The sequence below is a fragment of the Etheostoma cragini genome, chromosome 6 (assembly GCF_013103735.1).
Source record: "Etheostoma cragini isolate CJK2018 chromosome 6, CSU_Ecrag_1.0, whole genome shotgun sequence".
NCBI lineage: Eukaryota > Metazoa > Chordata > Actinopteri > Perciformes > Percidae > Etheostoma > Etheostoma cragini.
Window position 1 is genome coordinate 20,379,084 of NC_048412.1, and position 12,230 is coordinate 20,391,313.

Here is a 12,230-nt window from a genome sequence, read left to right on the forward strand (position 1 = left end):
GGAGGAGAGGAGGAGAAGGGAGAAGGCTCTACCTCTGTCAGCGGAGTTGTCGATTTCTGCAAGATAGGAGAAGAATAGGAAGAAAAGGGTTAGTTTGCAGGTTACTTGTGGTCTGATTACTGTATGCAATGTCTATATTTCTTGTTACATGTATGAGTTGATTTGGTGGGAAATAATTCATTGGGGATTAAGATCAATCAATCCATCAAATTCTATTTAAAGTGTAAAATCACCAGTCTCATTGCACTCTACAATTAAAGGAACAAAGAAATAAAAGACAGCAACAAAACAATTGAACAGCATTAAAGCAGTAATAATCAGCAATGCGAAATCAGCAACATAGGAAAATAAGTGTTTGTGCAGAAAGGATGGTGTGTTATGGTTGGCTGTAATAGAATGAGTAAAATTTGATTTTTTATCTAAATTTAAAAAATGTCAACTGAGTGAACTTCTTTAATGTGTAGTAAGAGGCCATTCCACAAATGAGGGGCACAGGAGGAGAATGCTCTACAACCAACTGATTTGGATTGGGTAATGACCAGGAGACAAGCATCCAGGGAGCAGTGAGTGCGTGCTGGTGTAAATGGTGTAATAAACTCAGATAAATAAGGTGGTGCAAGTCTATGCAGGGCCTTATATGTTAAACGAAGAACCTTAAAATCAGCTCTGGCTTGCCCTGGAAGCCAGTGAAGAGAGGCCAGAATGTGTGTTATGTCATCATATTTTCTAGTTTATGTCACAATTCAGGCTGCAGTGCTCTGAGCAAGTGAAAGGCCTCTGGTGGCACAATTTGGAGAAAAAAAGGGCATTGCAGTAATAAAGTCTGGAAGACACAAATGCATGGATTACAGTTTCAGGATCCCCAAACAATAAGATGGGTCAAATCTTTGCAATGTTACTGAGATGGGGAAAGGTTGTGAGGAAAACATGAAGGAGGGAGGAAGGTAAAGTAGCATCAGCGTTTCCATCCTTTCCTGACACTGACCTTTTTTGAGAGATACCACAAAGGTCTTGCTATCTGTTCCGTGCTGGTTGGAGACCTCGCAGGTCGCCCCGTCCTTCATGACCGCGGCCGTGGCTTGTAGGGTCACAGTGCTCACAACCTTGTTCCCTTCCACTAATACTGACTGGCAGGAGAGAGATGGCAGAAGGACAACATGCATTTTTACCGTTTCCCTCATCATTTCTTGCATACATTTTAAATTTGTCGCACAAATTCCTTTTAATATTTTTGAACTGGTTCACTCTTTTTCCAAATACATAAAATGAATACTGTATTCCATATTTCTTCATTCTCATTTATACAAGATGATAATAATTATCATCATAATTACAATAATTATCAAGATTTGCTGTTGAAAATGGTCAGCCGTGCAAGCTTAAATCAATCTCCTCTTTGATCTTACATAAATCGCTTTTTGCTTTTAAAAAATGATCAAATCTTTCACAGGGATCATAAAGTTTCTTCTCATTTTATGCCTTTATTGTATGTAATATTTCAATCATGAAGCTGTGTTCCCCCGGTAGTTTTCTTCAAAGCTGCTTCGTATGGGATTTTCTTTAACTTTATTACACTAATGTGAAATATTAGAATAAACTATGACTTTCCATGGACTTGTGCTGTTTTTGTCCCTCCTTTTTCCTACTGCTTATCAAGTTTAACAACTAGCCCACCAACAAGAACTTCAAATGAAAAAAAAAACATGCTTCAAACTTTACACATTGACTCAAATGAAAGCACTGATAGTCAAAGCTCAAAGTTTTCCTTTGGTTTTATATTTTTACTTCTGCAATCCCTTCCAGGGAAGTAGCATATACATCTAGAGGGATTCCTGTAATTTCAGACTAGATCAGGTAAGACAATGATGCTTGTCTCGACTGTGTTTTTACATCCGTACCTCTTTTCCTGATGGCTTCCAGGTGAACTGAGGAGCAGGAGAGCCGTAGGCCGAGCACTTCAGAGTCACCATGTCTCCTTCCTTCTCCACCTCTCCAACGGCGGGGGTTTCAATAATCGGCTTTCCTGGAAAGGGTGTGAGAAAGCCAGTGAACAAGGGGAACTTGTGGTATAAACAACAAAGCAAACGCTCGAACATACACGCACACCCACACACACGCACACACACACACACACACACACACACACACAAAAACAGATGGGGCGAGTTGGGGTGTGTGTGTGGGTTAGGGCCCACAGGAATCAAAAGCCATCTTGACTTAGAAAAAATAGAAAACACATTTGGTTAAGTTAACTCAACTGAAGAGGCAGAGTACAAACATGTTTGGGGCTGATCTCCCAGTAAGTGTGTTACATCACAAGAGTGCCAGGGGTATCTCAATTCCATACTAATCTCTATTTTGGTTTATTGTGTTCTCATTATTATGAGAAGGAACAGGTTTCAAAAACACACAGTTTCCGCCAGGGCTGTTTTATTCAAACTACAACTCATCATTTGAAGTAAAAAGAACTCGTGTTTATAAATGTTCTGAGAGTGAGATCCGATTGAAATAAATGTTTATGCAAAAGGTTATGATAAAATATGAGTTGTTTCCACTGATGATGTTATACAGTCCACTAACGGATATTGAAGCTAAATTATGAACAAAGTAGGAAGCCACACCTTCCCTCAGTTGCAACCATGAACCTCCTTCCCCAGACTGAAACAATACCAGGCACACCTTAACACTGACTATTATTGTCATTCTGTGTGTGTGTGTGTGTGTGTGTGTGTGTGTGTGTGTGTGTGTGTGTGTGTGTTTGAACTGTATGCATGTGACTGTGTGCATGAAAAATAGCAGTGGAGATCTCATGCTGCATGCTGTGCATGAGTGTATGTGTATATGTTTATACCTTTGACAGTGAGGTTCACACTGGCCTGGGCTGTGAGTCCTGGCACAGATGGCACGGCTCCAACACACATGTACTCTCCAGCTTTATCATAGGAAACATCTTGTATTGACAGCATGCCGTCCTGTGAAAGCACCTCGGAGCCCTAGAGTTTCACACAAAAACAGAAATAAAACCCAGTGGAGTCATTTCATCCACCTTCAATTCATTCGTTGTATTCTGTGCATGTGAATAGGAGAGAAAACTGCTTTGTGAATATCTAGTTTGAAGGCGCGCTGCTATGCTGGGAAAAGCAGAACAACCTTCACACACACTGTTCCAAAGCACAGTGATAACAGATCAAAGTCCGTCCTCCATGATGAATCTGTCTCTTTTAATCCCTCTCAACTTCTTCTCATAGGAATCCTTCTTACTAAGAACAAACACGTTCTCTAGCCAGAAAAGGAGCAGTTGGTGAGTTTCTATCACACCCAGGAGACACAACAATAGATACACAGGCCACAACAACAGGCTTGACACAGGAGGAACATTCTGCACATAACAAGTGGAGGAGAGGAGATGAATACCAAAACACCAGAAACACCACTGCTACAACACTGACATGTGGTTGAACAGTTTAAGAAATCGTAATTTCTTTGGTAAGTTTACTATGGAAAATACGTATGTTTTTCCCCTTGAAAACCAGTAGGAGTGAGTTTTTGTTGCTATTGCAATTGGCCTGCTGCAAACAGAGTACGCAAACTCCTAATTGTTTGAATTAACTATAACCATAATCAGCTGTTGCCCTTCTAGAAGGTTTGCATTTAAACTCAGACTGTCACATGAGATGAAGTCACCCTGCTGTAAATCATACATAATATACACTGAACTTGCTTGTTTCCTACAAGAATGAAAGTCCAATTTAATTTATGTACTAACTACATAATTATTGGGATGTAGAATGAATTATATAGAAGTACTATGTGTTATACAATACTGCATTTAATAGTGTATGTATGGATTTGTGTTCACAAAATGACAACAAACACCAGTGTATCTTCTCCAGTTGCTACTATTGGACACAATGCAGCTTGTGTAGCAGGGCCACACCTGTCTCTAAAGGGAGCAAAGTGCCCAATCCAAAGGGTCCAGTTTTGGATGGCAGCTGCACACTAAGAAAGTTACTGTATGTGTCACATTATGAAATTTAGTCTGTGAACAAAATCTTGCATCAACGCAGAATCAGAATCACTAAATGTTCAAATATAGAAATCCAGAAAGGACTGAACACTTGTTCAATATTAAGCTGTTGATGTTAATGTGCAAGCATGACAGGTTTGGTTTTGAATAATAGTTATCTAATTATGCTCTGACTTAATAATGTGGAAGGAGGAGGGAAAGAGCAATGCTCTGTATTCCTAAAAATACACCACTTTTCTGTGAAAGGAGAAGTAAAGGAAGGTTGAGAAAGAAATAGAGCACACCTTTTTCCACTGAACAGTGTGCGCAGCTGAGGCCTTGGTTTTACACTGCCACTCCACTTTGTCTCCAAGCATGACGTCTTGAGGTTGGGCCGGGCTCACGCTCACTGGGTCAATGTCTGACAAAGAAAATGGAAAGCAATTGAGCAAAAAGAAGACACATTAAATCTGAGGCCTTCCATACATTCTAAGGTGTTAAAGAAGTGCCACTTTAAGTGTCCAAATCAAAATGCTTCTCATTGCTTGAACAGCCATGTAATAAGGCTGTTAAAACGACCCTACCAAGCAGAATGTCTCATATAAGTACAAAGCTAATGCACTTAGTCTGAAGTTGAGCCCATTTCGAAGACCACGTTAGGCTTATTCCCTGCTATTTCTAGGCTATATCTCCTTAATGTGTGTGATGAAATCAAATTGGAGAGTGTAGTTGGGATAACATTGAAGTAACAGATGAACTGTGAAAAACTGAATTGGATATCGGCCTCCTGACAGGATTCCGTTATAGCTCATTCCATTCTAACCCTTTAAATTCTATGATTTACTGATGAAAAGAAAGGCTTATCGCAAAGCTGAAACTGCACAAACAGGAGGTTAATTGTTCTTTATGTGTTTCCTTATCCTGCAGTTGTGTGTGTGTGTGTGTGTGTGTATCTTTGGCTCACTCACAGTTCACAGTAAGGGTGATCGTTCCACTCAAGTCGGCATCCAGGTTATCGAAGTCCGTAGCTGTGCACTTGTACACACCACCATCTGTCCGCTTGACAGATTTCAGTATCAGGAGACTACCCTGACCACTGGTGGGTTTTCCCTGAAAGTGGAGGGGCGGGGATTGGCAGAGAGAGAAACACGAGTACTGACTGAGTGAGAGGGTAACAAAGATAATCAAACTTGTATAAAAAAATTGGGATACATATAGCACAAGCAGAAAAAAACTCAAACTGACACGTACATCTTTGGTGAAGTCAAACTCGGGCTGAGGGTTTCCATCAGTTTCACACTTCATGGTAACAGTATCGCCTTCTTTGACTGGACTAGTGTTGAGTAGAGAAAAGGTTGCTTTCTCAGATGGATCTAGATGGACAAGAACAGACATGGAACAGGTGAAAATTCCTCCTTTGGATACATTTCCACTGCTATACAGTATGTCATCAATTACTTTACTGTCAGTACTTCCTCCTTTCCTTGCCTCATCATTCTTCTTTTGATGGACATTAAATTCCAGTACAGTGCTTAGCAGGATTAAAGCTAAGCCTCCAATAAAGATAATACTAATAGCTGTTTGTTGACAATATTTAATGTCGAAGATCATTAGTTTTTCCTAAAATGAAAAGTAACATGAGGAAGGACAGACAGGACGGAGAGCAGCTTACAGATAATGCATACATAAATCTTCAATATCTTTTTTTTGGCTTCTTATGAATGTGAGTCGGTTCCCCACATGGGTCCAGACTAAAATATCTCACCAACTATCAGACGATTGACCATCAAATTGTGTACAGACCGTTATGGTCCCCAGAGGATAAATCCTAATAGCTTTATAGTGACTCCCTGACTTTTTCCTCTAGCGCCACCAGGAGGTTGACATTTTGGGCTTTCAGTGAAATGTCTTGACAACTGTCGGAGAGATTCTTGTACAGACATTCCTGTCCCCCTCCGAATCAATTGTTTGTAATCGCCTGACTTTTTATATCAAGTCAAAATTTCAATTCATCCAATGCTTTGGTTTTTTGACTAAATACCAGCAAAACAAATGACATTCCTATCTGCCCCAACACATTTTTTGTGGCATGACATAATAAACCATATTGTGCAAATATCCTATGTGTTTACTAGCACAATCATAGCTCATGGACTTACAGAAAAATAACAGAGCAAATAGCAAACAATAGCAAAAAAAGTATGGAGTCTTTCATTATTTTCTTTTTAGTGATTTGTCCCTTTTTCTACTCAATGTGCCAAGTCTGATAAGAAACAGTCCCTTGATAACCACACGCTAGCTCACATTGCTAGAAAAAGAAAAACAAAGAGTTTGGAGGTGCTTAAGTGGTCGGGACAATCGTTGACATTCAAAGCAATAGTTTGACATTTTGGGAAATACATTTATTCAGTTTCTTGCTAAGAGATGAGAGGATCGATACCACTCATGTCTGTCCAGGAAATAGAAGGCTACAGCTAGCAGTGGGATTGCTTAACTTAACATAAAAACTGGAAACTGGGGATATGGCTAGCCTGGCTCTGTTCGGAGCACCTGTGAAGCTCACTAATTAAAGCTTTGTCCTTCCTTTCCACTCACAGTTGAGGTTGATGGTCATGGTGTCGGACATCTTCTGTTTGATCTGGTCTCCTGGCATGCTGTACTCCACGGTGCACTTGAACACAGAGTCCTTGTCTGCCTTTGTGGGCTGCATGTATAATGTGCTCTTGACGGTAGAGAGACCGGAGGACTCCTTCACCACCGAGGGAATCATGTAGGTCTCTGACAGATAGGAGCCAACGAAGCACACAGATAATCCTCCAAGCTTTGCACTGCATGTGATATTTTAGACCATATATTTGTTCAGGAATTCTAACAAACAGCCTGATGGCACTTACTCTCTTTCCTGTCCTTGACCTCAGGTAGGGGCTGGTCATCTTTAAACCAGATAATTCTTGGCTGGGGATGTCCATTCAACGTCACACAGCTCCCAATCTGATACACATGAACAAATGCAGGTTGGGACAAAAGAAACTCGACTGAAAAAGTTCTTTCAGTTTTCATGGGAAATGAGAAACTCAAACACAGGATTCATCAAATTCTACTGCGAACACACCTCAGAGCTGGTAGTCTCCCCCGCCGTAATAGCCTGACTTGACGGCTTGGTGAGTTCTGGCTTCTCTGGAGCAACTGAGACAGAAGTAAAAAAGGAAAGTTAGAACTCAAAATTATGATTCACTGGAAGAAAAACCTTTTACATAGACACAAATTCCACTTCTATATATGCAATCCAACCCACATGCCTGCTGATAACTTTGTTAATTAAGTTAAGCAGTAAATATCCTGCTTCACATTATTCCAGTGTGACCTGGTTCACACGAGCTGATAAGGGTCAAAAAACAAAAAACACACTCCCCCTCTCCCTGGCTCACACACATACACATATGCACCCACACACACACACACACTACCACGCTTGTGGGTGTCCCTACTTGTTTCTCTGCTTTATTCCCGAGCTCACTTGTTCAAATGCAAGGTCATCTTATCACTGCCTGCAGCTGCTGACTGCTTATAAAAAATAAACAGTAGATGAGTATTCCTCTCTCTGTCTCACTCACTCACTCGATTCTTTTCGTTTACTCCTTTTTGTTACATTGCTCCCAAACCCGCTGAAGCATTTCGATAGCCATTCTTTTACCGCATACTGTGCAAAGCAAACAGCCATATGTCTACATAGTAATAATAAAAAAGGACTAAAACTGTCTTTTGCAACCTCTTACATTCAGCCAAATAAATGTTTTTAGCGTACCTCAAGTCATTTTACTGTTAAGAGAGTTAAGACTCACAGAGAAGTACAGGCAGTGTTATTTTTAATCTCTAATAGTGTGTTTCTGCTTAGAAGACATACTGTATACCATCTACCAGAGAGAAAAAAAACAGGCTTTCACTGCTAAATCTCAACCTTCAGGGGACCTCATAACTCAGTCTAAGTAAGTTAAGGCAGGACAGACACACTTTAACTCATCCCCCATTGAGTCAAGTGGTCAAATGTGGACAAAGAGTAATGGCTGGGTTGTGAGCCCGGCTGTTTCTGTGGGCATTAAGTACATCTAAAAAGGCTTTTGTCAAATAGAACTGCATTGAGGTATTGTCAACCACTGACTGGACCATTCACAATTAATAGCTTATTTTATGTGATTGCTTTAAACCTCAGAGCTTCTGAGTGCATAGCTTAGATGTTTATGGTTAACTTGTAATCTATTTTTCAAGTGGGAGCTTGACTAAAGAAAGGGTTGTTTTGCTATACTACCGACACAACTCTTAGAGTAATTTATCAGTCCAATCCCAAATGTAAATGAATGGCATTCATTTAGGCAACTAAATGCTAAAAGTATGATTGATGTCTGCTCAGGGGTTGCTGTGGGAGGAGGAAGGACACAGTGCACTGCAGCAGGGGTCAGCCTTTAGCGCCTTGGTGATAAATCTCTGCCTTATTAAGGTGACATATGAGACATGACAGGTGTGATTGAACTATTCATCAATTATGTCAAGAGTGATTAGATTTTGGTTAATTGACCTCTGGGCAACTTATCAAAGGAAAGTGGTGACCCCGGGCATTTAAAAAGGTTCCAAAGTCTTCCACATGATGAAAAAATACTAGCTGAAGGGTGCTCTATACTTTACACATGTAGACCATTGTGACAAATTATGCTTCATACAGTACAATATAGAGCTTACATAAGAAGGTTTTGAATGGAGTAACTTAGAGAATGTGTGAAATGTAATCAGCAAAATGCATTACATGCATTAGGTACAATTAAGCCACTTCTAAGTAGAAGTATGCATGGACATGCACACAGATTGGATTAAAGCCATAAACCCAGGGACGGTAACAAAACAAGTCCACTGATGGAAAAGTGATTGAGGGAGGGGTGTCCACTTTGAGAAGGTTACATGGATGTCATTTAAAAGGCAAAAGGGCACTGGCCAACTCACAGAAGACTTTGAGCATCGTGGGGGCATCTCCAACCCCAGCCGGACCAGCGGTGACCTGGCAGTAGAAGACGAGCTCGTCGGAGGGTTGAACCGAGGATATGGTCAAGGTAAAGTCCTGTCCGATAGTGACCCGCCCAGACAGAAGGGTGCCATCATCGCTTTTTCCCTGACCACCCTGGGTAAATGCCACGCGCTTCCTGGTTCCCTGCTCCTCCTGCAGGTATGAAAGGAAAGAAGGAGATATAGAAAGAGGGTGGAAGAAACATGGCGAGGAATTAAAAAGATGCAGAAAATACAAAGATGCTTTTTATCTGTCTAAAAATATCTGAACAAAGAACATTTTTAAGTGGAAATGACTTACAATGTACCACTCAACAACAGTGTTGCTTGATTTTGGTAAGACGTTATATGTGCAGGGCAGTTTGGCAGTATCTCCTTTCAACACTTCCACTTTAGAAGTCACCGTCACGGTCACAGCCTCACTACAAACTGCAGAGAAAAACACACAGAGTCAGACAGAGAGAATACGCTTAAAAAGAGACTCAAGCATGGGAAGCCAAAAAGACTGGTAGTGATGTGTTAACATGTAGACCGGACAAGCTGGTATACAAAAAGTATGGCATTATAGTATTGGAAATGTTCAAATACATATACAGTGACTGGCAAAGACACAAACACCTCAGTAGTTCAGTACTGTGTATTGCATCAGAAAGGGGGACAGGAGGAAATAATAAAACCACAATGACTACAACTGGTGTTTGGACATAGTAAACATATAGATCAATGAGAAAAAAAGGATAGTGTTGCAGGAGTGGCTTGAGAGGTTTTAATGGATTTTTTAGCATGTTTGTTTACCATGACTTTGGGTCTCCAATGGAATCTATAACCGCTGTAAATCCAAACAGATAACAGCAGACGTTCACTGCTGTTCACTCAAGGATGGCAAGTTATACGTATCAGTATTCCCTTAAAGGTGCATGCGCAGCAGTGAAAACTGTTGAGGGACCCCGAGGGAAACCAGAAGGCCCTTGTCACTGTCAGTGTTCTCCATTCAATAAAGGTATTAGGATGCACAAAGTGTCCCAGATATGAATGGGAGAGAGTAGCAGCTAGGGCACCAAACTAGTTCCAGTGGGGATAGGGAACACTATAACTCTGTGTCTCAGTACAATCTAGCTTTGGAAAAATACTCAGGGGAGAGGTGAGGAAAAGAGAGAGGGGAAGGACGGAGAGCTATGGAAGGAGCTTCCTTTCCGTTAATGAAGTCACTGCAGCACATACAGAGCCATCACTCATGAGGTACAGTAACACGTGAAGGCAGTGGAGTGTTGTTTAAGTAAGTGGGGATAAACTGCCAAATCAATTTAGCAGTCCTGACTAACAAATCAACGAAGTAAGTTATCATGATGCCCAAGGCATAATTCATAGCCCTGTATGCATCATTTAGCTATCAGCCTTTTAAACAAATTGTGGTAGTGTAGTTTAATTGTTTAATTTATCTATTTAATTGTTGAATGTTAGGCTTCAGTGTCTACCTGTGTTTAGTGATTTTTACATGGCTTGTATGGTGTGTGGGAAAGTTTCCTTGACTTGACTTGACAGTCTTTGCAACTTGATGCGGACTCTAGCCGGGTTGACAGCGGACCCTTCTCAGTTGTAACTGAGCGTAGGTCTGGGGAAGGTTCATTCACAGCCCATTTCCAATGGTGCGTCACCAGCGGACATGGCTCAAATGCCTCTGGGTGCAATTGGATAGACCTAAACCCAATCAGAGCGATGAAAGAGATGCTTCAACATCACTCCGCTATCGTCATAGTGTAAAGCGGTTGTGATTGGTGCCTCGATTTTGAAAAATTGGAAACAGGCTTGAATTAGCTCTTGGCCAGACGGGCTTGCAGAGCAAATCTCAAATTTGAAGTTCGTCAGGGGTTTCCTAGGCAATATGGACCTAGCAGCAGTATGTTAAAAAAATGTCATTGAAATTAACTACAACTAGAAACATGTATACAGTAAATAATGGATGCGTCAGGGAAGCAACAGTAAACAACTACTCAACATTTACAAAAATCATTCTATTCTGCAAACATTAAGTATGATTTTAAAGCAAGAGATCTACACAAATTAATATTCATACGTGTTGCTAATGAACAACCCAGCCCCACACTCTGTATGATTACATAAATTAATCATGTCATCAATTTCTGGACTACAAAATCTGCACTTAAATAATTTACATGTTGTGAGAAACTTGCCAGGAGTGGGGAGGGTGGACCTCTGGGAATCATAGTTGTTTGATAGGCTTGTTTTAAAAGCAGGGCAGAAAAATGCAGACAGGGAAGATGAAAGAGTGTTTGCTAAAAATTTCTAAAGCAAGATGAGAGGGGCTAAGGAATGGCCACCTTGTTATCACTTTACTGTGGGGAAGAAAGAGAGCTAAGGATGGATGGAAGGGAAAGAAGGTAAAGAGGAAATAATAGGGAGAGCTGTAAAAAATACACACTGTGCTGCTATGAGTGTTAGTGACACACATTCCACCGGGGTCAGTTCTGGGATTCACTATGACCCACAAACCACACCGAGGTCAAAGGTCAGTCAGGTGCTGACACTTGATGAGAAGATCTCATGTCTCTCCCCGGATGTATTCTTTAACTTCTTGATTTACTTTTGCACTTCCTTTGCCTCTATTTTTAACCAGCATCTATTTTTTTTTTCTTTTTAATCTTTACCCCTCTTCCCCTCTCTCTAAATAGTGTTTTGTTGGCTCAGTAGCTCTCAAGTGAAACATTAGTTTTTCAAACCGAGTCTCATGTTTTGAGTATGTAAGAGGGATGTCACCCAGAAGGAAATCCTCCTCTGTGTCTGCGCCAACACAAACAGCAAGTGAGCCAGACAAGCAAACGAACAAGAATGTGTGAGTAAACCAAGAGCTACACTTTTAGGCAGGGACTCAGGATTTAAGAGTCACTGTTAAGTGATGCATGGGAAAAATACACAATCGCACACATACCACATTAAATCAAGTGACTTACTGGCACATGCACGGACAGCCCAAATCTTAACTCGTTTACTAAAGTATTTTGGGTTTTGAAAGTAAAAAATACAAATCTCCAATTTAAGGTATGACAATGTTTGTGAGAAATCTAGTTTTCCATCAGTTGAAAACAGAATTATTAACTCAACGTGAAGCCATTGTATTTTACATTAGCAATCATGTTTTCTTCTGCTGAGTACA

The 12,230-nt window shown here is 40.7% G+C and overlaps 1 protein-coding gene across 5 annotated transcripts in view; it reads right to left on the reverse strand.

The window, feature by feature from the left end:
* The window catches only part of bcam (basal cell adhesion molecule (Lutheran blood group)), a 50,276-nt gene that overhangs the window by 7,778 nt on the left and 30,268 nt on the right, over positions 1-12,230 (reverse strand). For 2 of the 5 annotated variants that reach the window (XM_034873231.1, XM_034873229.1), the window contains exons 2-13: positions 9,360-9,487; positions 8,999-9,212; positions 7,119-7,192; positions 6,901-6,997; positions 6,602-6,784; positions 5,258-5,379; positions 4,975-5,116; positions 4,312-4,427; positions 2,852-2,993; positions 1,899-2,023; positions 986-1,127; positions 33-53 (exon numbers count right to left, since the gene is read on the reverse strand). In XM_034873231.1, the coding sequence (XP_034729122.1) occupies positions 33-53; positions 986-1,127; positions 1,899-2,023; positions 2,852-2,993; positions 4,312-4,427; positions 4,975-5,116; positions 5,258-5,379; positions 6,602-6,784; positions 6,901-6,997; positions 7,119-7,192; positions 8,999-9,212; positions 9,360-9,487 (1,506 nt within the window). Of the gene's footprint in view, positions 1-32; positions 57-985; positions 1,128-1,898; positions 2,024-2,851; positions 2,994-4,311; positions 4,428-4,974; positions 5,117-5,257; positions 5,380-6,601; positions 6,785-6,900; positions 6,998-7,118; positions 7,193-8,998; positions 9,213-9,359; positions 9,488-12,230 lie in introns of all 5 variants that reach the window. The other 3 variants (XM_034873228.1, XM_034873230.1, XM_034873232.1) reach the window with 2 other exon arrangements.